This window comes from Macrotis lagotis, chromosome 8 (genome assembly GCF_037893015.1).
Source record: "Macrotis lagotis isolate mMagLag1 chromosome 8, bilby.v1.9.chrom.fasta, whole genome shotgun sequence".
Lineage (NCBI taxonomy): Eukaryota > Metazoa > Chordata > Mammalia > Peramelemorphia > Peramelidae > Macrotis > Macrotis lagotis.
In genome coordinates, this window is record NC_133665.1 from 1073915 (window position 1) to 1095176 (window position 21262).

The following is a 21262-nucleotide window of genomic DNA, read 5'->3' on the forward strand; positions in this document are numbered from 1 at the left end:
CGAATTTTGTGGGGCCCACAGAAAGTAATGGAACTACCTTTTCTTGACCAACAAAAGGTGGTATAACTTAACCTTATGAAGTACTGGATGGGGGAATGGTTGATGACCTGAACTGTGGCTTCAGGGTAGTAGTAAACTTTGCTTGCAGTTTCTTCATAACACTTTCTTTTGCCAAATTTTTTTTAGGGTTTTTGCAAGGCAAATAGGGTTAAGTGGCTTGCCCAAGGCCACACAGCTAGGTAATTATTAAGGGTCTGAGGCCAGATTTGAACTCAGATACTGACTCCTGGGCCAGTGCTCTACCCAATGCGCCACCTAGCTGTCCCTAGTTCTGGGTTTCTTTTTCTACTCTTCTCCGCTTGTGTGCTTCCTAACCTGACTCAGGGTCATGTTTCTCTGCCCATCCTGTATTTTGAGGTTCACATCCTCTCACTTTATTTACCTTGTACTGTAATAGCTTTTGGCTTTCAATCTGGGGTTAATAATAATAATAATAATGTTTGTCCTTCATTTTTTTTTTAGGTTTTTGCAAGACAATGGGGTTAAATGGCTTGCCCAAGACCACACAGCTAGGTAATTATTAAGTGTCTGAGGCTGGATTTGAACTCAGGTCCTCCTGACTCCAGGGCCAGTGCTCTATCCATGGTGTCACCTAGCTGCCCCTTGTCCTTCATTTTTGAAGACCAGGACATCAGGAAGGTGATGCCATGAAAAGCACATGAATTGGATTGATTTGAGTGAGGCTGTGCTAAGTTACCAGCCTCACTTTCTCCTCCAGTACCATCTGGGTCCAGTGGCCAGATATGAATCAGGATGACTGGAGATGGCCCTGGTTGCGAGGCAATCAGGTTTAAGTGACTTGCCCAAGATCATCCAGCTAGTAAGTGTCAAGTGTCTGAGGTCATATTTGAACTCCTAGTTTCCTGACTCTCTACTGCCTGTCAAAGGGAGAAAATCAAAACCCTGAAATGAACTTTGGATAGAATCTAGAATAAATGGAAAGCTACAGCAATATCTCTGGTAGTGTTACCATCTTTTTTCTTTTTGAGGGCATCTCAAAATTATTATTATTGGTTATTAAATGCAATTATTAAGCCCCTTATTATCCACTGAAGCAGCTGGACTAAAACTAAGTTTCCTACCAGCTTTAAATCCTTGATTCTTGGAGCCAATGCAGACAGCCTCCCACCCTGAGATTCCTCCCAAATCCAGAAGGTGTAAGGGTGGGCTTTTCCAAATCCAGCCTCAGATATTTAATAATTACATTAGCTGTGTGGCCTTGGGCAAGCCACTTAACCCCACTGCCTTGCAAAAAATAAAATAAAATAAAATAAAATAAAATAAAGAAGGATTAGATGATGGGATGGGAGGAAATTAGGAAGATGATTACAGTTTGGTGGGCATCTTAACTCAGGCCACCTTGGAGGCTGCCTCACAACAGTCATCAAGTTGGTTCCTATTTCTCCTTCCCTAGACTTCGATGACTAACCATTTGGAAACATAAACAGTGGCCTCGAGTGAAAGAGCAGGTCACGGTCAAGTTGTCTCAGTTCTGAGCAATGCAAAGCCTTGAGTTTCCTAGAGGTTGCGGGGCATGATATGCCCTCCCAGCCGACTCCATTTCCCCCAATTCAATTAACAGGTGATGGGAAGGGGAACATGGGGGACACTCAAGGTTGACTAACATTCTATAGTGCGGGACCTCAGGAAACACTCACCGGAAACCCATGCCCAAGTGCTTCATCTTGTTGCTCAAGGAGACATGGTTGGCACCGAAGGGCTTCCTCTTCTCAGGAAATTCATGAGCTAGGCATATGCGCCAGCCAAACTCGGGGACCCGGTGGCCCCGGGCCGTGCCCTCGTAGGCAGCCATCAGCTGCCCATGGCCTTCGGGGAGGACGCTGTCTGAATCCCGCCTCTCCTTCGCGTCCTCGGGGCTCTCGCGGCCGGGCCTGTTTCCAGGCGCCGTGTCCGCTGGGCTTCCTGTGCCCAGGTCCCCCTCTGAGCCCTCGGTCCCCACGTTCTCTTCCATGGCCTTGGGTCCTGCAGTCTCGAGCTCGGCGTCCAACGCTAGCAGAGTTCTGACCCGGGCACCGTCCCGGGAGGCTGCCAGGCCCGGGGGGGGGGGGGGCGTTGCGGACCGCGCCTCCTGCTCCGCTGCCCTCGGGCTCACGCAGGCCTCGTGGGGGGGCAAGCTGGGCGGAAGCGAGCCGAGCCAGGGGGAGAGGGGGGGATGCTGGCTGCAAAGGACCGGACTCAGGCCTCCCGGGCATGAGCCCGAGGAAGAGGTCAGAGAACACAACTGCGGGATGGGGAGGGTGGGGTCCCTTTATCGGGGCTCAGAGGCCCCGCCCCGCCCTGCGGGCGGACCGGACCGAGGCGCCAGGTCCCAGCCCCTAAGTGGCCCCGCTTCCGGTGCCGGGGGAACCCACAGCGCCGGAACCCGATTCCCGCCGGTTCTTTCGACCGGAAGAGCCTCTTCCCAGGCATCAGACAGGAAGTCCCGCCTCCCGGACCGGCGCCGCACGCGCTCGCGTCACGCCAGCACGCCGCGTCACGCCACGCCGAGCCGAAGGGACGAGGAAGTGTAGAGACCGCCCGGCCCGCCTAGCCAGAGGTGCGGAGGGGCCGTCGCGGGGTCCCGGGGCGGGGCCTTGGTCCGGCGGCCTAAAATCCAGGGAGACCCGGAGGGAGCCGGGGTGGGGACCGGGACAGCCCGGGGTGGGGAGGCCGCTCCCCCAGCCACCCTTTCCCCTCCCGATGGCTCAGCCTCGGAGCCGCGGCCTCGCGCTCCTGGGGAACCCCCGTGCTCCTGGGGAACCCCCGTGCTGTGCCCCCCCCGCGGCCTCCTCTCCAGACGCGCCCGGTAATTGCCCGTGGACTCACCTCGGCGCCCCCCTCCCTGCCTGGACAGTGCTGACGCTCCATCTCTGCCCTTCCCATGCAGAGCTGCCCCGGGCCTAGCATGATTGAGCTGGTGGCGGAGCTGAGCCGGGGCCCCGTGTTCCTGGCCGGGGAGGCCCTGGAGTGCGTGGTGACTGTCACAAACCCCCTCTCTCCCACGGCCACCTCTGCATCCAGGTATTCGGAGCTGGCCCCGTCCGTGGTTCCTGGGCTGTCAGCTTCCCCCCATCCCCCTCTCCCCCAGATATGCCCCCGTGTTGTTTCTCCCCTCCCTTGATGGACTATAAACTCTTGAACTCGGGGACACCTTTGCACTCTGAGCACCAGTACTTTGCATTTAGTACACGGGTACTCCGCACATAATTTGTTGATTGATTGCATGACCTTGATCGGGAACCCTAATCTTTTGGGGGAGAATGTAGGCCTAACATAGAATGCCCCTCTTCCGTGATTCTATGACCGTGCCACCTTCTAAGACTAAAACTTTGCCCTCTAGAAGTTCCCTGAGCCCTGTGATTTTGAGGATTATTGAATGACCAGGAAGAAGCAGTTGTTTATGTGATTAAAGGATAGAGCTCTGGATTTCTTGGAATGGGAGTAGGGGATGGTGAAGGGAGGGGAATGAACATCCAGAGTTTGGGGATCAGGACCTGCCTTTGTGTAATACTTGTCCCTTCACCAACAGTGAAGCATTGGCTTGGGCCAGTGCTCAGATACATTGCCAGTTCCATGCCAGTGAGAGCCGTGTGGCACTGCCCCCCCCAGACTCCAGCCAACCCGATGTCCAGCCTGAGAGCCAGACTGTGTTCTTGCCACATCGAGGTTAGGGATGCGTATCTTTGTTACTCAGGCTGTGGAATATACCTTGACTACATTCTTATTATCTGAGGAAATTGGTATTGCTCTATAGGGGTTGAGTAGTGGTGGTGGTGTTGCTGCCATCCCTGTCACAGGGTTGGGAACAGTAGCAGGAAGTGTCAGTATCAGACTCACCCTTGTCATTTGGGGTGGTACCTGTCACATGAAGGTGAGATTACGTGCCCTGTCATACCGTTGTGTATGTGACTGTGACTATAACATGGGAGGGGTTACTAAGTATCCTTGTTAAACAGGACCAGAGTAAGATTATTGGATTGCATGCCCTTGTCATAGCCAAAGGAAAGAATAGCCTAGGAATCGCATGACATTCTAAGTACAGATGCTATCATTGCTACTTGGTATCCCCTCCCCATTAGTTTCATGGCTTCCTCTGTCCCTGACTTTGTATCTTTCAGTCTCATCCAGTTTTACTGATCTCCTCTCTCCAGGTGAGCGAGGTCAATGTATCCTATCTACTCCACCAAAGATTCTGTTCTGTGATTTGAGGCTAGACCCTGGAGAATCCAAATCCTGTGAGTAGGGTGTTTTTCTTTTGTAATTCCCTCTACATGTCTCCATACGACTTGACAAAATTAGGGATACTTCCTCTTATTCCTGACTTCTTTCCACCTAGATTCCTACAGTGAAGTGCTTCCTGTGGAAGGGCCACCATCTTTTCGGGGTCAATCTGTCAAGTATGTCTACAAACTGACTATTGGCTGCCAGCGGGTCAACTGCCCCATCACTTTGCTTAGAGTCCCATTGAGGGTGCTTGTGTTGACTGGTGAGTGACTGGGTCATTGGAAGGAAGGGGAATGGAAGACGGCAATAGTCTTTGGGGTATGGAATGAGGAGGACTTTAGGGAAATTTCCCATTATCATTGAAGGTGTTATAGAATGGTAAGAATTGGGGCCTTGGGGAATAGGATGAGTTTCGTGTTCCCATATTGGAGTTTCATGTGTTTCTAGGTATTATCCGCTCATTATACTATTCCCTGATAGCCTTATTATTCACTGTCCTTCTGACGCTCTGCATCTGTTCTCTTTTTGTTCAGGAGACCAACATCTCCCTGAATCTGTTTCCAATCCCTTGATGCTTTTTAGCTCACAATCTTTATTAACTTTTCCAATATACCCCATTCCTTTATATACTTTATTCCATATTTTCTCCCCAGGCTTTCAAGATGCCTTATTTCCCCAGGATGAGGCTGTGGCTCCATCCAGCCCATTCCTGGAAGAAGAAGAAGTAGGTAGAAAGGACTCACGACTAGCAGAATTGGCAGGAGAGTTCCTCATGGCTGCCACATCCCGCCGCAGTTTGTGTAAGAATATTTCCTCCCATAAAAGACTCCCTTCAGGTAGTTCCCTGTATATAGTCATAGATCCCATGTTTGTGAGGAGGGCTGCCCTCTGCTTCAACTTGTAGAAGGATACTTTTCTCGGAAGAAACCTCAGAGACATCCCAATATGTATACTAATAGACCAGTTTGGGAGGAAGTCTGCCCTCTAGTTATTCTAGGGTCCAGTAATTCCCTCCCCTCCCTTGCCCATACTACTTGTCCAATTTGAGTCTTCTTCTTCCCAGTCTCTTGCCATTCTAATCCAATTCCTACTGGATCCTTAGGAAGGGACCTTTGCTGGCATGGGAGTCCTGGCTCACAGATCCCCATTCCCCCTACCCCCAGATCTATACAATATCAGTGACGGTCGTGGGAAAGTTGGGACCTTTGGAATCTTCAAGTCCGTGTACAGACTTGGGGAGGATGTAATAGGGACCCTGAACCTGGGAGAGGGGACTGTGGCCTGTTTGCAGGTGAGAGGGAGAGAATACATGGGGGCAATGGGGGAATGGGTTTGCATCTTGGTGTTGGCCTGTTTTTAGGAATAGAAGTCTGGGTAGGAATATTTGAAGGAAACCTTTTGGGTTGGTGGTAGCGGTGGCCCAGAGTGGGATATATAAAGATCGTATATGGGTAAAAAGGGCTATAAGTTGGGGTATCCCATCTATGCAGTGGCTATTAATTTCTACTTGGAACATCTTTCCCTGCCATCAGTTCTCAGTGAGTCTTCAGACAGAAGAGACTGTCCAGCCTGAGTACCAGAGACGCCGGGGGGCAAGTGGGGCTCCATCTGTGTCCCATGTGACTCATGCCCGACACCAGGAATCCTGTCTACACACAACTAGAACTAGCTTCTCTCTTCCCATTCCACTAAGCTCTACTCCAGGCTTCTGCACGGCCGTTGGTGAGGCTCTACCCTGATATTAGTCTCATCCCAGTACTTCCCCCAACTATGGTGGGGCAGGCTCAGGACTGACCTTCACTCCAAAAACGGTAACTCATTTCTTCCCCTACCTTTAGATCTATGATTTGCTGAATCACTTCAATCCTACCCAAAACCCCAGCAAAGTCTTAGACTTCCTGCCTCTGAAGTTGATTCATGTTTCTTAACACACTCACTCCAAACTGTCTGATCTGGGCTCCACACAAAACTTTAGTTTATTAGTTGCTTTCTGCCTACTTCATGACCTGTTTCAGGATCTCTGGTCTAAACATTTGTAGAGGAGTCCATGACCCTCCACCACCAGTTCTAGTTTCCAACCCTGATAACTATGCCCCATCACTCTCCCTCACTCCTGCCCTTTTGTCTTCCCCCTCATCTTGCTGCTGCCTTCCCTTCATTCTGACCCTTCATTCCATCTTCTTTCATCTAGTGTCCTTGAAGTGGCGACTACACTTTGAATTTGTGACATCTCGGGAACCTGGCTTGGCATTGCTCCCTCCCATGGAGCAGCCTGAACCTGTGGTTTGGACAGGACCTGAACAAGTGCCGGTGGACACCTTTAGCTGGGATCTCCCCATCAAGGTCCTGCCTACGAGCCCCACATTAGTCTCCTATGTTGCTCCAGGCCCCAGTGCCAGCACCGTCACCATCTGATCTGGGCTTCAGGCACTGTTGTGCCTGTACACATCATGAAAGACAGACTCTTGTGTGGCCCTCTCCTTTTTGGCTCTGTGCCAGTCTGAGAAGGGACTCCATGGCAGACATTTGGCTGTCCATTAACTTATTTATTTAGAATAAATTCACAGCTGCTAGTGGTTTCCCTGGAGGTGGCAGCAGCCGCAGTGGGCAGGCAAAGTAGATGGTCAGTGGAACCTAAATGGGACGTGGTCCTGGGGCCCTGGAGTCAGGGGTATTGGCTGAGCCCCATTCAGGGTCAGGGGGACCTCCCCTGCAGGGCAGGTGAGGGTCAGATTTTTGCACCAGGGAGATGTGGCAGGTCCCTTCCTCCCGTCGTATCTCACACCCGGCTGGGAAGTCGATGGGATGCTGGGATCTAGATGAACAGCATGGCTAAGGAAATTGTACACTGAGGTGCCACCTCTCCCCAACAACCCTACCCCCAGTCAAACCATTCTATTCCAGAAGCCCTTGTTTTAAAGTAAGAGTTGGACTTAACTCCGACTGTGGATATTCTCCTATTTTGTACTTCTCTCCTCTTCACATCCCATTGCAACATGGTCTTCCTTTTCCCCCACCACTCACATCTCATTAATCCTGTCATTCATAGTCATTTCCCTCCCTGTCCCAACACATTTCTTCCTTTTCCCCATACCTTAATCCCTTTTGTCATGTCTAGTTAATCCTCTGTCATTTCTTGTCATTTCCCTCCTTCCCCATTCCCTGTCAGGCATATCATAGCAACATCAAATCACTTACATGTCACAGCAACCTACACCAATGGGGTGTAGGCAGGTGCAGTAGAAGCAGTCACTTCGGAGCCAGGATTCGCCCAGGGTAAAATATTTCTCTTCATAGTGACAGGGAGCTGAGAAAGAATGAGGAAAGTTAGGATGGGATGGTTTATGAGAAGGGTTATGGCCTGCAGTGGGAAGAGAGTTTCATTATTCTGTAAATTCTTTTTTTTTTTTTTTTTGGTCTGTATCAGGGTGATTTATAAATCAAGTATATCCTAGGCAGGGAGAAGGGTGGGAAAGAAGGGGGAAAGGGAGCACTCTTCTATAAGTAAGAAAGACGAATACTTTTGGTAAAAATTGGGCTCATCTCTCCTCAGTCCCCCTGCTTTCTTCTCTTCCCTCTTTACCTTGAGCTTGGAAAAAGCATTTGCTGTGAACTCCTTGCACTTGCAAGAAGAGTAGAATCACTAAGTAGATGGTCCCCCAGCTTCTTGGGGTCTCCCTATTCCTCCCAGCCCAGTTCTTCACTGCCATTTCTGCAGGGCTAACTTTTCCAGTCTTTGCTTTACTCTCACTCAGAACCTGTCTTGTGTCTTCTTTTTCTCTGTCTCTGTCTCTCCTGGGCTCTTGTCTCACACCATTCTATGCCCTCTGCTCTTGCAGGCATGGGTATGTTTATAAAGTGAGGACCCTGGCCCCCTGCTGAGGAGAGCTGGAAAAGCTGTAACTTGGTGTTTCCTGGGGTGAGGGCATGAAAACAAGAGGTCCAGCTTTAACAAGCTGTGAGAGCTGATTTATGTCCCAGCACAGCTTGGGAGGGGTGGGGGTGGTAGACATGGAAGGGGCACTGGACTGGGCACCTCCCCAGTAAAGAGAAGTGGGAGGGGTGGTGGACTGCTAGGTGGTCCCCAGATCTTTCTCCTGACCTAGGGAGGGGGGAGCATTTTTTCCTCTTCTCTGTTCCCTCCTTCCCCAAAAATGGGAGGGTAAGGGGGGGGGGGATTGGGATTCCTGCCTGGACCGGAGGGAGGCATTTCCTGGGGACGGTTAGTTCTGTGTCCCAGCCAAACCAAGGAGCTGCAGTGGGGCACGACGGCCAGAGGCTCCAGGAAAGGGAACTAATGTTGCCACCTGAAGTGAAGAGAGATCTCTCCGCATCTGAGACTGCTCCAGAGATGGGGCTACCACCCTCAGGTGGAACTTTCATCATTCTACGTATCCCTCCCTCTTCCCTTCTCCAGTTAGGCTCTCCCTTTCCCACCCTACATCTATTAGAGCCAGATTGACTTTACCTTCACACAGGTGAAGGCTGTCAATTGCCTTGAGATGTTTGAGATTTTCCCTCTGAGGCCGTAATATTCTAGAGAGGGACTTATCTAGGTGTTCCAAAGATGTCATTCCCTATCCACTTAGGCAAGTCTGCCCCCGAAGCTTCCCAGTGGGAGTTATGAAATTAGTTTTGACAAATATACTTGGTTGAGCATGGATGGAATAGACCCTTTTCAGACCTAGACTGGGCTAGAAACTTTGCTAGTTTTGGGTAGAATTGAGGTGATTCAGCAAATCATAGATCTAAAGGTAGGAGAAGAAATGAGTGTTTTTAGAATGAAGGTCAGTCCTGCCTGCCCCATCATAGTTGGGGGAAGTACTGGGGTGAGATTAATATCAGGGTAGAGCCTCACCAATGGCTGTGCAGAAGCCTGGAGTAGAGCTTGGAATGGGAGGCCTTGGGAAGAAGGGAAGCAAAGCTGGAGAACTGCATGTGCCTTAAATTAAACCTCCCAGAAACCTGCGCAGGGTACAAGAGTAGTTACTGGCTACTGTTGCTAGAGCCTTGTTTAGTGGACCATATGTAATGGACACTGCTTACACAGAAGATCTTGGTACCAGCTGTCTTTTGGCAAGCTTTGCCTTATTGTGCTTCACGTTACTTGTTTCCCTCCATTTCACATCCCTAATATGTCTAATTCTTCATTCCTGTGTCATCTAAGGATTCCTTAAGGTGCATAGTAGAGGCTCTATTGTGTAAGGGGAAGATCTATGAATTTGGAGGTAGATGATCTGTTTGATTCCCAGCTTTGTTACTAGCTGTGGGACTAAAGACCTCTACCTCTCTCGACCTTAGCATCCCTCTTAAGTTGGTGGGAGGAGTGTGGATGGTTCTTTAAGGTCCCAGTATTGACATGACCCTGTGTCATCACCATTAAATTTACATTCTGTTGCTTTTTGGTTCTGGTCCCTGTTTGCCTCTTGACTCTTTAAAGGAAACATTGGTGCAACCTGTTTATATAAGCAACCCTTCCCCTTTGAATTCCAAACTTCGACTGAATAAGGTGTACTTTTCTCAACTCATCTCTAAATTTTGGTTTGAACTTGTAATTCACTTTTTTCTTCTCAACAGTCCTGAATCAAGTGTCACATTGACTCCTAAGTTCTTATGCCCCTATCCCCATGTGGTATCTATTCTTTTCAAATGCCACTACCAAAAATTGGAGGGTCCATCATTTCTGATACCTCAAAGCATCCATAAATCCCTATCTTCTCCCCAACAAATCTAACTTTGGGGAGTGAATTTTAAAGAAACCCACTCCTTGCACCTCTAACCAAACTTTCTGATCTGAAAATCTCTCTTCTTCCCCCCCCCCCCCCCATCAACCAGCTCTCTCCCCATAATGCAAGTGATCTCCAGGAAAGAGGGTGCAGTCTGGGGAAATGTTTGTCTAGGGTTAACTTTGGAGGTCTGGTTTTTTAGTGGCCCATGGACATTAGTTGGAACTTGGCTCCTGGTGGGGTGGAATCGATTGTTTTGCTGGTATATGTGAGGCGGCAACAGGCATCGAGGTAGCTGTTATGCCAGAGGGTTGGCAGGCGACCCTAATTGGGGTGGTGTTAAAGGGGGTGGGGCGCCTCTAACAGGACGTGCATGTATTGTGTTCCAGGTAGTGGCTTGGGTCGGGGAAATAGAGTTTGGGGCTGTGTGTACAGCAGGGGAGGGACAATGGGGCATCTGTGGTGTACACAGTTGGGTTGGGGGACCGGAAGGATGGCTTAGGAAGACCATGCTGTGTGCCCGCTTTTTAGTGAGGGTAGGGACTGTGGGCGTGTGCAGAGGGCCTGGGAAGGTGGGGGGGTTGGCACGCGCCCGTATCCGCGGTGCGGGAGGGAGGGGTGGGGGTGTGAGCTGGCGGTTGGCGCGCGCTGTGCTTGTCCTCGGTGCTGGGTGGTGGGGGTGAGCTGGCGGTTGGCGCGCGCTGGCCCCGCGGGGACAAGGAAAACATCCGCCGGAGGCCGGGCCGGGCCGGGCCGCGCTCCAGGAATCCGGGGCAGGTGCGCGGCTGCTGAGGAAGTGAGCAGATTCCGGCCCCCCGGCCTGCAGGCGGGCCGGCCGCCCCTCCGGGTGAGTCAGCACGGACCCCCAGCCCGCTGCACCGACTGGTCGGTCGGATAAACAGGGGGAGAGGGAGGCCAGGTAGAGACGGGGCGGGTGAGGGAGAGAGCGCTGGAATTGGGGGCGCCCGAGAATCCCGTGCAGACCCACCCAGTGCAGCTACAACTGTAGCTTATGCCCCAAACATACCGTTTTAGAGATTAGGTGTTTTTCAGATACGTTCTTTATGCTTGGTACTGCAGACATTGAGGGGACCAAAGGGCTGCCTTGTGCTGCTTTGAATTTGTACTTTAGCTGAGTGGGATGGGGTAAACAGGTGCTATTATTATTATTACTCCATTGTAGAGGTGAGTAAGCGCAGGCATGCGGTCGAGCTAGTGTGAATAGCACGAGCCCTTTTGATTTTTAAAAACAATTGCCTTCCTCCACCCCCTCCCATCACTGCCCTCAAGGAGCTTATGATCTCACTGAGGTGACTGCAACTAGAATTTATTAAGCAAGATAATAAGTAGTCCCTGACCTGTATATGCTCAGGCTAAGAACGTGCCTTACATGTCTTTGAATGACTGGTTAAAAAACCATGGTGATTCCCAGCCTTCTAAGCTATTTTTTTTTTTTTTTTTTTTTTTTTTAGGTTTTGGCAAGGCAACGGGGTTAAGTGGCTTGCCCAAGGCCACACAGCTAGGTAATTATTAAGTGTCTGAGGCCGAATTTGAACCCAGATACTCCTGACTCCAGGGCCGGTGCTTTATCCACTGGGCCACCTACCCGCCCACAAAGCTATTTCTACTTGAGCATCTCCCTCCACTCGATCTTCATCTGTGTTTCATTCCATCCAAGGTTCAGTGACTGGCAAGCCCTGGTTATACCATTCCACATTTAGTTCTTTGTTGAAGGCAAGGATCTCTCCTCTTCAGGTTTACTTTTTTTGCAAACATTAAAGCAAAAACCTAGTAAAATAAAGGAAGTATGCATGCCTGGAAATCAGTAATGGAAAAGTTGTATAATGTATTCTGGGGGACTTCCCCCCCCCCTTTTTCAGGAGATTTTTGAGAACTTGAAACAGGAATTGTCTTTTTTTTTAATCTCTAGGTAATTAGTTGGCTCAGTGACATGGGCCTAGATTTAGAAAGATCTGAGTTCAAATGGGGCATCAGATACTTAATTTCATCACCCCGGGTAAGTCACTTAACCCTTGTTTGCCTTAATCCACTGGAGAAGGGAATGGCAAACCAATCCAGTATCCTTGTCAAGAAAACCTCATGGATAATATTGGTGTGTATGGTCCTCAGGATCATGAAGAGGTGGACAGGACTGAACTAACATTCAGATGATTAATAAATGCTTTTTGACTTAGTTGGAAAATTCTGTTTGGAAGCAGGCCAAATATTTTCTCTTTGGGACTCTTAAGTCAAAGAGAGCAACTTGTAACAGTCCCTCGCATAGAACAAGAAATATCCCTCAGGGTTTACACTAGCTCTAGGTCACTCTGCAGCCTTGCCCACATCTCTCTTTTGAACTTCTCTCCCAGATTGAGGGAGATACCACTGAAGGCCATGAACCTGGGGAGAGAAAGAAGTACCAGTCCCAAGGGAAGGGGAGATTTCTTTCTAGGATCCCAAGGTGAAACTCAGCATTCTTACTCATAGAAAGGTTATGTATAGTGATTCAATTTTGCAAAATTGTAAGCACAGTGTTGTCCTTAATGGCTTAAATTTGTTGGCTAATTTTGTGATCACAGCCACTATGGATAATAACATTTCCATACACTATTTTTTAATGTCTTCCCCCAATTACATGTAAAAACAATTTTTAACATTTAAAAAAAATTGAGTTCCAATTCTCTCCTTATTTTTCTTGCCTTCCCTCCTTCCCCAGATGGTGAGCAATTTGATATAGGCTCTTGAGTACAAGTACAATCACGCAAAATATATTTCCATGTTCATGTTGTGAGAGAAAATATAGACTAAAAACTACACCCTATAAAAATATGGTGAAAAGTAGTATGCTTCAGTCTGCATTCAGATTTCTTCAGTTCTCTCTCTTGGTGGATAGCATTTTTCATCATGACTCCTTTGGAATTGTCTTGGATCACTATGTTATTGAGAATAGCTAAGACATTACAATCATATATTACAAATCATATACTACAACTTGTTCAGCCATTCCCCAAATGATGGATATCCCCTAGTTTTCCAATTCATTGCCACTACAAAGAGCTACAGTGAATATTTTTGCACAAATATGTCATTTTCCCCTTTTTTAATCATCTCTTTAGAATAAAGAACAATTGGGGGTATTATTGGATCAAAGGGTATGCATAGTTTTATAACCCATTGGGCATAGTTTCAGATTGCTCTCCAGAATGTTTGAATCAGTTCAAAATTCTACCAACAGTACATTAGTGTCCTGATTTTCCCATAAACCCTCCAACATTTGTCATTTTCCTTTCCCATTATATTTCCTGATAAGTGTGTAGAGGTACTTCAGACTTGTTTTAATATGCATTTCTCTAATCAGTAGTGATTTAGAGCATTTTTTTATTTGATTATAATTAACTTTGGTTTCTTTGTCTGAAAACTGCTTGTTCACATACTTTGACCATTTATCACTTGGGAAATAATTTCTGTTCTTGTAAATTTGAGTCTGTTGTCTCTGTTGGAGAAATGAGGCCTTTATTAAGGACTTTCTCCACCTTTCAGTTTTCCTTCTAATCTTGGGTGCATTGGATTTGTTTGTGCAAAACATTTTTAATTTAATATAATCAAAATTTACATTTTTAGGTCCCATAATACTTTCCATCTCTAATTTGGTTATAAAATCTTCCCTTCTCCATAGATCTGACAGGTAAACTATTCCATGTTTTCCTAATTTCCTTGTGGTATCATACTTTATATGTACCCCTTTTGACTTTATCTTGGTATATGATGTAAGATGTTGATCTTTATCTAGTCTCTGCTATATTGTTTTCCAGTTTTCTTAGCAGTTTTTGTTAAATAGTGAGTTGTTGGTCCCTAAATCTTGGGTGTATGGGTTTATCAAACACTAGGTTTGGCCATTTACAATGGCCTAATCTATTCTACTGATTTACCACTCAATTTCTCAGCTGGTACCAAATTGATGACTGCCACTTTATAATATAGTTTGAGATCTGGGACAGCTAAGCCATTGATCTATGTGGGACTATCTGTATTCATATTAGGTAGTAGATATGATAAAAATTTAATGATTTCAAAGACACAGATAATGGTAAACTAAAGTATATGATTATGGCATTATAGGTGAGATGAGATCTGAGTTGCACCTTGAAGGATGGATTGAATTTAGATACCATTGTTTCACAATTCAATGAAACAATTTAGTATCAAGATATATAGTAATTAACATATATATTACTAACAAAGGTTAGTAAGCAAAATTTGAATTTTTATTAAAAAATATGAAATGCCTAAGTACTTATGGGACTTAACATAATATAAACCACATAAAGTAAGACTTAAATAATTGAAGTGATGTTATTTTTGGTTGGTCTATACTGACTAGGATAAATGCTAATACTACCCAAATTAATGTGATTTTATTGCCATCTTAATTAAACTACTAAAGTAATTGATTACTTTGCAGAACCAGACAGAGTAACCATAAACATTTCTTTAGGGAACAAAATGGCTAGAGTTTTAAGGAAAATAATGGGGGGGGGGAGAAAATGAAGAATTGCCACTGAAAGAGTGTTATATAGCAGATCAGAAGTCTAGCCTTGGAGTTGGGATGCCATGATTTCAAGTCCTACCTACTGTGTGACTTGGGCAAGGCACTCTCCTTCTCAGTATCCTTGGCAACATATATGACTGTAAATTGTAGAACAATAATTGCCAATCTTCATGAATCAAGGAAATTTCTTTGAAAGCTAATGAAACTGATGAATTCCATGAGTCAAGACCCTTTCCCTTACAAAAAAAATTAATTTTGCGTAACTTGACTAATCTTGAATGATGTTATCCTCTTTTAACACTGATACATCTGTGACTTTTACTTCTCTGCTTCAAAAAAAATCAGCAAAATCTGTTTTAGACAATAAATACCAGCATACTAAATTCCTCTGATAACTTACTTATTTTCCACTTAGATTTTTTTCTGTTTTGATGTTAATAATATATTTTAAAATTCAAATTATAATTACTTTTCTTTGATCACTAAATCTTACAATAACCTTTAGCTAAAAGCAAGAACATTCTGACTAGTTTGCATTTAATTTCAATGCTCTCTTTTATTATGGAACTATTGTTTTTCTGTCTTGCTGTTTGTCAGCCTAAGCCTATATTAGTAACTGTATCTCATTCATTTTATCCTTTGCCTTCATTCCTGTTCTGCTCTGTTGGGCACTTTTAGAGGAAAACTTCACACCGACTTCCTCTACTATAAATTCTTTCTTTCCTCAGTTCTACTCTTTTCCTTGCCAACAAGCACCACTCCACCTCTTTTGTTGATTCTCTAGCTCATAACTTTCTGGCTCATCTCTGCCTTTTAACTCTTTTAAATTCTTCTTCGTTCTACTTCTTAGTTCACAATCACATTAAAAATTAATGTTCTTTTATATTAGGCTTTTCTATTAACATAATTTTCTATTAACATAACATCTCCCCATCATTCTTAGTCTTTTCCTCTTGATTTCTTTAGTCTCCTTTCCAGTCTACCCTATATACTGCTTACAGTGAAACACAGTGTTAATTATTCCCTTGGTTAAAAACTGCATTGATCCCCAGTCTAAATAATAAAATCAAAATTCTTTAACGGGTCATTCAGGTAGCCTTGCAATGCTAAGTCTCCTAAACCTATCTTTTTGGTCTTGTTTTCTGTTTTTCTCTTTTCTCACTTTTTGTTGTTGCCAGAGATCTAGGTCACTGATCACTCCCCAAATATGGCTCCAGTTTCCCACTCTGTCCTTCCTGCCTCTGCTTTTGTTTAATCTTTTCTTGTATTTAGAATAACCTCCTTCCCTGTTCCAGTTTCCTGAGTTAGACTTGTCTTTGTTTCTATATAAGAATGTATTTCCTTATTTACTTCCTCCTACCATCAAGAGCCTAGCCATCATTCAAGGACTAGTTCGATGTCTGGTTCTAGTGTCAGATCTAGTTCAGTCATCTCCATGAAGTTTCTTAGATTCCTTCAGCTTGAAGTAATGTAGCTCTCTTTGGTACCAAGCTCTCATTTTTATATTTTTTTGTGCCACCTGTTTCTGTGTTTATTGTAGAAGGGAATTTTCATAATGTCATCTTTTTAATTATATACATACTATGAACTTTGAGACTGTAGCTTCTTCAGATTTTTGAGATGGAAATTTTTTTGAATGAATACTATCCTCAGTCTGTTCTCTTAATGTGTAATATCTTTGGATTGGGAGCTCCTTGAGGCCAGGGACTGATTGTCCTATTGTCTCTTTTTGTATATGCTTTGAATAGTGTCTGGCACATCATAGACACTTAATAAATGTTTGCTGATTGATATCCAAGATCTTTAACCATGTCCTAATTAAGAGAGGCACCTAATTAAGAGAGGCTATATAGTGTTATTTAGAAAGAATTCCTATCTTACCTCTGATATTTCACTAGTTATATGACCATGGGCAACTTGGTCTGATTATCAGTTTCATTTGTAAAATGAGCACTTGTATCTGCTTCACATTGTTGCTGTGAGATCATTTTTGTAAAGCACTTTGCAGATTTCAAAGTGCTATATATACATATATATATCAGTTATTACCATTATAATTATAAACATTTAGGTCTTAGTGATATAAATATTCAAATGGATACATGGTTAGCAATGTTAAAAAACATGAATATGTATATACAGATTACATTGAATTCTATATATTTAAAAAACTATATATGCATTTTGTGTGTGTGTGTGTGTGTGTGTGTGTGTGTGTGTGTGTGTGCGCGCGCACATACTGGAATATAAACACAAGGCTAAATCCAAATCTGGATTAGAGATCTGAGAGTAGCCATGAAAATTCCCTGTCAGCATTGAACAGAAGTGCTGGGAAACAGCTTTTCAGAACAATGTAAGACAATTTAATGAAGGAGATAAAATTTTAGGGACTGGGAGAGATGGTTTGGTGGAATTGGAAATTGTGCTTTGGTAGGGGATTAGCCAAAATAAATTCTAAGATCTCTGTCACTCTAAAATTCTATGATAAGTGGGATAAGGTTCCAAAAATATAAGAATTGCTATACTGTGTTAGGCCCAAGAGTCTATTGATAAAAATACACTCATATACAGACAGGTCTGCTTTTTGTCCTTGAAGTCATCTTAAGAGATCAAGTAGATATCTCCACTCTCATTTGCCTTAACCTTTGTCAACTTTCCAGTCCTATCTTTAACACTACCAAAGCTGCCCTTATCAAATTCTCTTCTGATGACTTCTTGGATGAACTCTAAAATCCTTTTTCGCCACTACATCAAAACAATTACCATCCTGGATTTTTCTAGGATTGGATGGGTTTAAGTTTTTTTAATAAACCTCTATATTTTGACATAGACTTTGTGTACATATCATTATCTGGGACAATGTTTTTCTGTAAAGGAATCTGGGCTATTTAAGGTGAGATGTTTATCACCCCCCCCACTCTCTTCTTCTAATGGTTTAGCTCCTACTTAGCATTATCCTTTGCGGTTTCTTCTTTATCTATCTTCTTCCTCAGCCAAAGCCCACATTGTCTCCCTCAGGCATAACTTAAATCTTTAGGAACTACTCCACATATTTTTGCCCTAGGCTTGACCCTGCAATGGCATAGTTGCTACATTACCCACATTTTTCCCTATAAGTCTTCCCCCAGCTTCAGTTTTGCTTCCGCTCTTGGCCCTACAGTGCCAACACAAATAGGGAGGCCACAGGTTACCAGGACAACCAGAGCACAGGAAACCGTAAAGGTTCAGGGCTCCCACAGGCATCACAGACTGTGGCCCAACTGCCTTGATTTCTCCCCAGGGAGTCAGCCACACCTCTCATCTTTCTACCTCCTTCCCCCTAAACTACCCAGTAGTCCTTGCCTGAGGCAGAAGTGTGTGTTCAGGATTGGCAGATACCCAGGCCTAAGTAAAGAGCTGGGTCTTCATCTTCCTCAGATCCTGATTTCCTTGCCCTGGAAATATGGAATGGTTTGGGGCTAGAAGGATGACACTGTAGGTATTCTCCAGAGTTCATAGCAGAGAGCCAGTGCAACTTTTTAATTTGTCTCCTTGATGATACTGAATGGAATAGAAGGACTAAAAATTCTTAGAATGGGTAAGCTCTTTTAGTATTGTCTTACAGTTTTTGAGTCATGATAGTACCATTAATATATATATACACTTCAGGTATATATAAATACTTGGGTCAGTATTTATCACTGAAATTTGCAGAATCATAAGATTTTAGATTTAGAATGGAAAAGGGAACTTTTGAGCCATCTAGTCTAATCCCTTCAATTTTTTTAGATGTGGAATTGAGTTGCAAGGTCAACATGGGTTGAAGGACCAGAATTAATTTTCAAACCCAGGTCCTCTATTGCTCTTTCTACTTGAAGCCTCATTGTAGTTAAACTGGTCTTGAACATGTGGCAACAACTTCTCTTAGGGCCCATAACTCATCCATTCTCATGATTTCAAATATTCTGAGCTATTGATTCCTAGCTTAATTTGAAAATAATACTTCTCACCATCTTCTCAAGTGTTAATATTTTCTTTGTGCATAAAACTTATTTGTTAGAATCATAGAATCCTTTTTAGGATGAAGCATTCTATCTATCTCCAGCCAAAGCAGTGATGGACTCAAGGATGCAGATCAAGATGCCTATTTTTTATTCATGGCCAGTTCAGGAAGTAGTTTGTTTTGCTTTACTAGGCATACTTATTATAAGAGTTTTGTATTTGTTTCTCTTTTCTAGTGGGGTAATGAAAGAAAATGAATTTTTGTTACTTGAAAAAGAATTAAATAAAAAAAATCAGAACTCTAGACTAGGAAGAGATCTTATCTGGGAAATGATCGTCTAACCTCTGCTTTAACATCTGCAGTAATGGGGCACTTGATTTCTAAGAAAGCACATTTTATTTTAGAGGAGCTCTAACTGTTAAATTTCAGCTCACACACAGGCCGACTGGTTCCCTATAATGCCTCTCCTGGCTCTTGTCAGTCCCTCCTTGGGTATTCTGCTTACTCAACACATCAAAAACCAAACTCATTTTCTTCCCTTCATTATGCCATTATCCCTTCCTAACTTCCACAGTCAACTAATGTCAATGGCACTAGCTATATCTAATGATACTAGCTAGTAATACCTCTTAACGCTTGCAATTTCGAGCCTTTTTTTTATTTTCCTTTTCAAATACAAAGTTAGATCCAATTCTTCTGTTTCCACTTCTACCCTCCTAATGCAAGTTTTTACTCTCCTGATCTTGATATTCTCTACTATTCACTTAACTGCTCCAAAATTGAGACACATTCATTAGGTAGCAGTCCCAACCTCAAGAACTATAGAGCTACTCCCTAGAACTTGTTAGAACTTTTATTGTGACAGTGTAGGTTATGCTTCTTTTAGCAGAATTATATCAGTTTCTCCCTGGTATACATTACATTCCTTTTGATGGAGCATGTTTCCAAATGTATCTTTACATGGTCAGATAACAGCACATGTAAAAGATTAATACAGTAGCTGGTTTAAAAAAAAACCCAAAACACAACCAATTCATTTGGCAGCATTAACTAAACGTTCACTGTGTTTAGAGTTTTAGACTACATGGGAAGATACTAAAGAAAGTCCTAATTGTGTTAAATCTAGTGTTATTCTGAGTTCAACTCCTAGATACAGAGAATCATTAGATACTAGATTTTAGATATTATCTTGATTATCCACATCCTTCATTTTACAGATGAGGAAACAGGTCCTGATCTTACCAAGTTTTGGGCTTTTCTTTTTTCTTGTTTTTTGTTCCTTTCTAGCCTAAGCCCCAACTTAACATTTACAACTATTCTCAGCTGTGCTTCTGTCTTGGCTCAATCCATCCCAATATTATGGATGAAGGGAGCAATGATTTAATGAGCAGAGATAAATGTGAGATGGGGTAGTAAAAAGGAGGCTATGGGCAAGGTACATTTGATGTTCCTTTGAGCTTGTTCTGCTTTATTTTACTGTTACTTATTTATTTAGAAAAACCATTTATGTTAATCAGCAAAGAGTAGTGTTCTTGAATTCTAATCAAAACTTACTCAAGTGACTGACTTGCCAGCCATGTAGAAGGAAGCAGAATGTGGCCAATGTAAATGACAGGTATCTTCTAAGAGCATAACATTTCATATGATAACTCCATTGTGTGTATGTCAAATAGTTTAGTACCCATTGCTCATAAGGACTATATCTCTTACTTCCTTGCCCTCTTTCTGTAGCTGAGATTTCATGTAGTAGACTTCGTACTTAATTCTGTTTCCTCCAATAGAACAGGTCATATAACTAGATTCCTTAGGCCTATCCTCTGCTGCTTACCTCCTAGTGACCAGGGCTATTTGTCTTCTGGGCTCACAGGGCTTATGTTCCTCAGAATTGTCTTTTACTTAAGTTGGTGAGCAGACTTGTTTAACTGGATGTCATGTCTCCTTCTGAGTAAGTAGCTCCTGTGTAGGTTGTCATAGTTAGTGGGAGGAAAGGAGAAGTAATACTCCTTTGGATAAAGGAGTATTATAAGAGTTTTGTATTTGTTTGTTTCTCTTTTCTATTGGGGGAAGGATGATGGGAAGGAAAGAAAATATAATTTTTGTTACTTGAAAAAAAATTAAATTAAAAAAATCATAGAACCCTAGACTAGGAAGGGATCTTATCTGGGAAATGATACTTATAAAATATTTCTGGATAAAGTGTACAGCCTGAAGTCAGGAAGACCTGAGTTCAAATGTGGCCTTAGGACACTTACTAGCTATATGTGACCCTGGGCAAGTTACTTAAATCTTTCTGGTTTCAGTTTCCTCATCTGTAAAATGAACTGGAGAAAAAAATGGCAAATTCCAAATGGGTCATAAAAAGTTGTATGAGACTGAAATGACTGAACAACATTTTTTAAATCTTGTAAAGGATAATTATAAAAACCTTTTTAAATTTTATTTAAGACCTTAAAATCTTTTATCCCTGATCAAGGAAACCATTATCTGATTTTTACTTTCTGTGATTATTTCATTTGGGCTTAAGGGTGTCATTACTCATCTCCCATCCAACAAAACAAAGTAATAGTTTGCTAGCAAGTACTAGCAAAGTACTTTTGTCAATACAAAAACCTTTCCATATCTTCCTCACTTTAATTTTCACTTTATCACAATTTTGACTTGTAGCAGATGAAATAGTAAAAGAAGAAATTGCGAAGAGGTGGTTTTCTTCTCACTGAATTG

The 21262-nt window shown here is 43.7% G+C and overlaps 4 protein-coding genes across 7 annotated transcripts in view; 2 read left to right on the forward strand and 2 right to left on the reverse strand.

The window, feature by feature from the left end:
• GBA2 (glucosylceramidase beta 2) overlaps positions 1 to 2439 on the reverse strand; it is a 25399-nt gene extending 22960 nt beyond the window's left edge. The window contains exon 1 of one of the 2 annotated variants that reach the window (XM_074196198.1): positions 1719 to 2321. In XM_074196198.1, coding sequence (XP_074052299.1) covers positions 1719 to 2032 — 314 coding nt within the window. In that variant the 5' untranslated portion in view covers positions 2033 to 2321. Of the gene's footprint in view, positions 1 to 1718 lie in introns of both variants that reach the window. The other variant, XM_074196197.1, reaches the window with a different exon arrangement.
• A 92-nt stretch (positions 2440 to 2531) lies between these two features.
• On the forward strand, positions 2532 to 6857 carry RGP1 (RGP1 homolog, RAB6A GEF complex partner 1). 2 transcript variants are annotated; one of them, XM_074196205.1, is made up of 9 exons: positions 2532 to 2617; positions 2948 to 3081; positions 3590 to 3726; positions 4179 to 4295; positions 4397 to 4546; positions 4938 to 5084; positions 5448 to 5575; positions 5817 to 6006; positions 6476 to 6857. In XM_074196205.1, exons 2-9 carry the CDS (start codon positions 2966 to 2968, stop codon positions 6697 to 6699), a joined length of 1209 nt encoding a protein of 402 aa, XP_074052306.1. In that variant the 5' UTR covers positions 2532 to 2617; positions 2948 to 2965; the 3' UTR covers positions 6700 to 6857. The 2 variants fall into 2 exon arrangements, with proteins under 2 accessions (XP_074052306.1, XP_074052307.1); XM_074196206.1 differs by having other exon boundaries at positions 4212 to 4295.
• MSMP (microseminoprotein, prostate associated) lies at positions 6810 to 7994 on the reverse strand. The gene is made up of 3 exons (XM_074196207.1): positions 7868 to 7994; positions 7483 to 7591; positions 6810 to 7099 (listed from the first exon to the last, which is right to left on the reverse strand). Exons 1-3 carry the CDS (start codon positions 7992 to 7994, stop codon positions 6919 to 6921), a joined length of 417 nt encoding a protein of 138 aa, XP_074052308.1. The 3' UTR covers positions 6810 to 6918.
• A 2721-nt stretch (positions 7995 to 10715) lies between these two features.
• Positions 10716 to 21262, forward strand: part of NPR2 (natriuretic peptide receptor 2) — a 54800-nt gene continuing 44253 nt past the window's right edge. Inside the window, exons 1-2 of one of the 2 annotated variants that reach the window (XM_074196208.1) lie at positions 10716 to 10857; positions 11483 to 11533. The gene's annotated coding sequence lies outside the window, so the exon portion shown is untranslated. The remainder of the gene's footprint in view (positions 10858 to 11482; positions 11534 to 21262) is intronic. The other variant, XM_074196209.1, reaches the window with a different exon arrangement.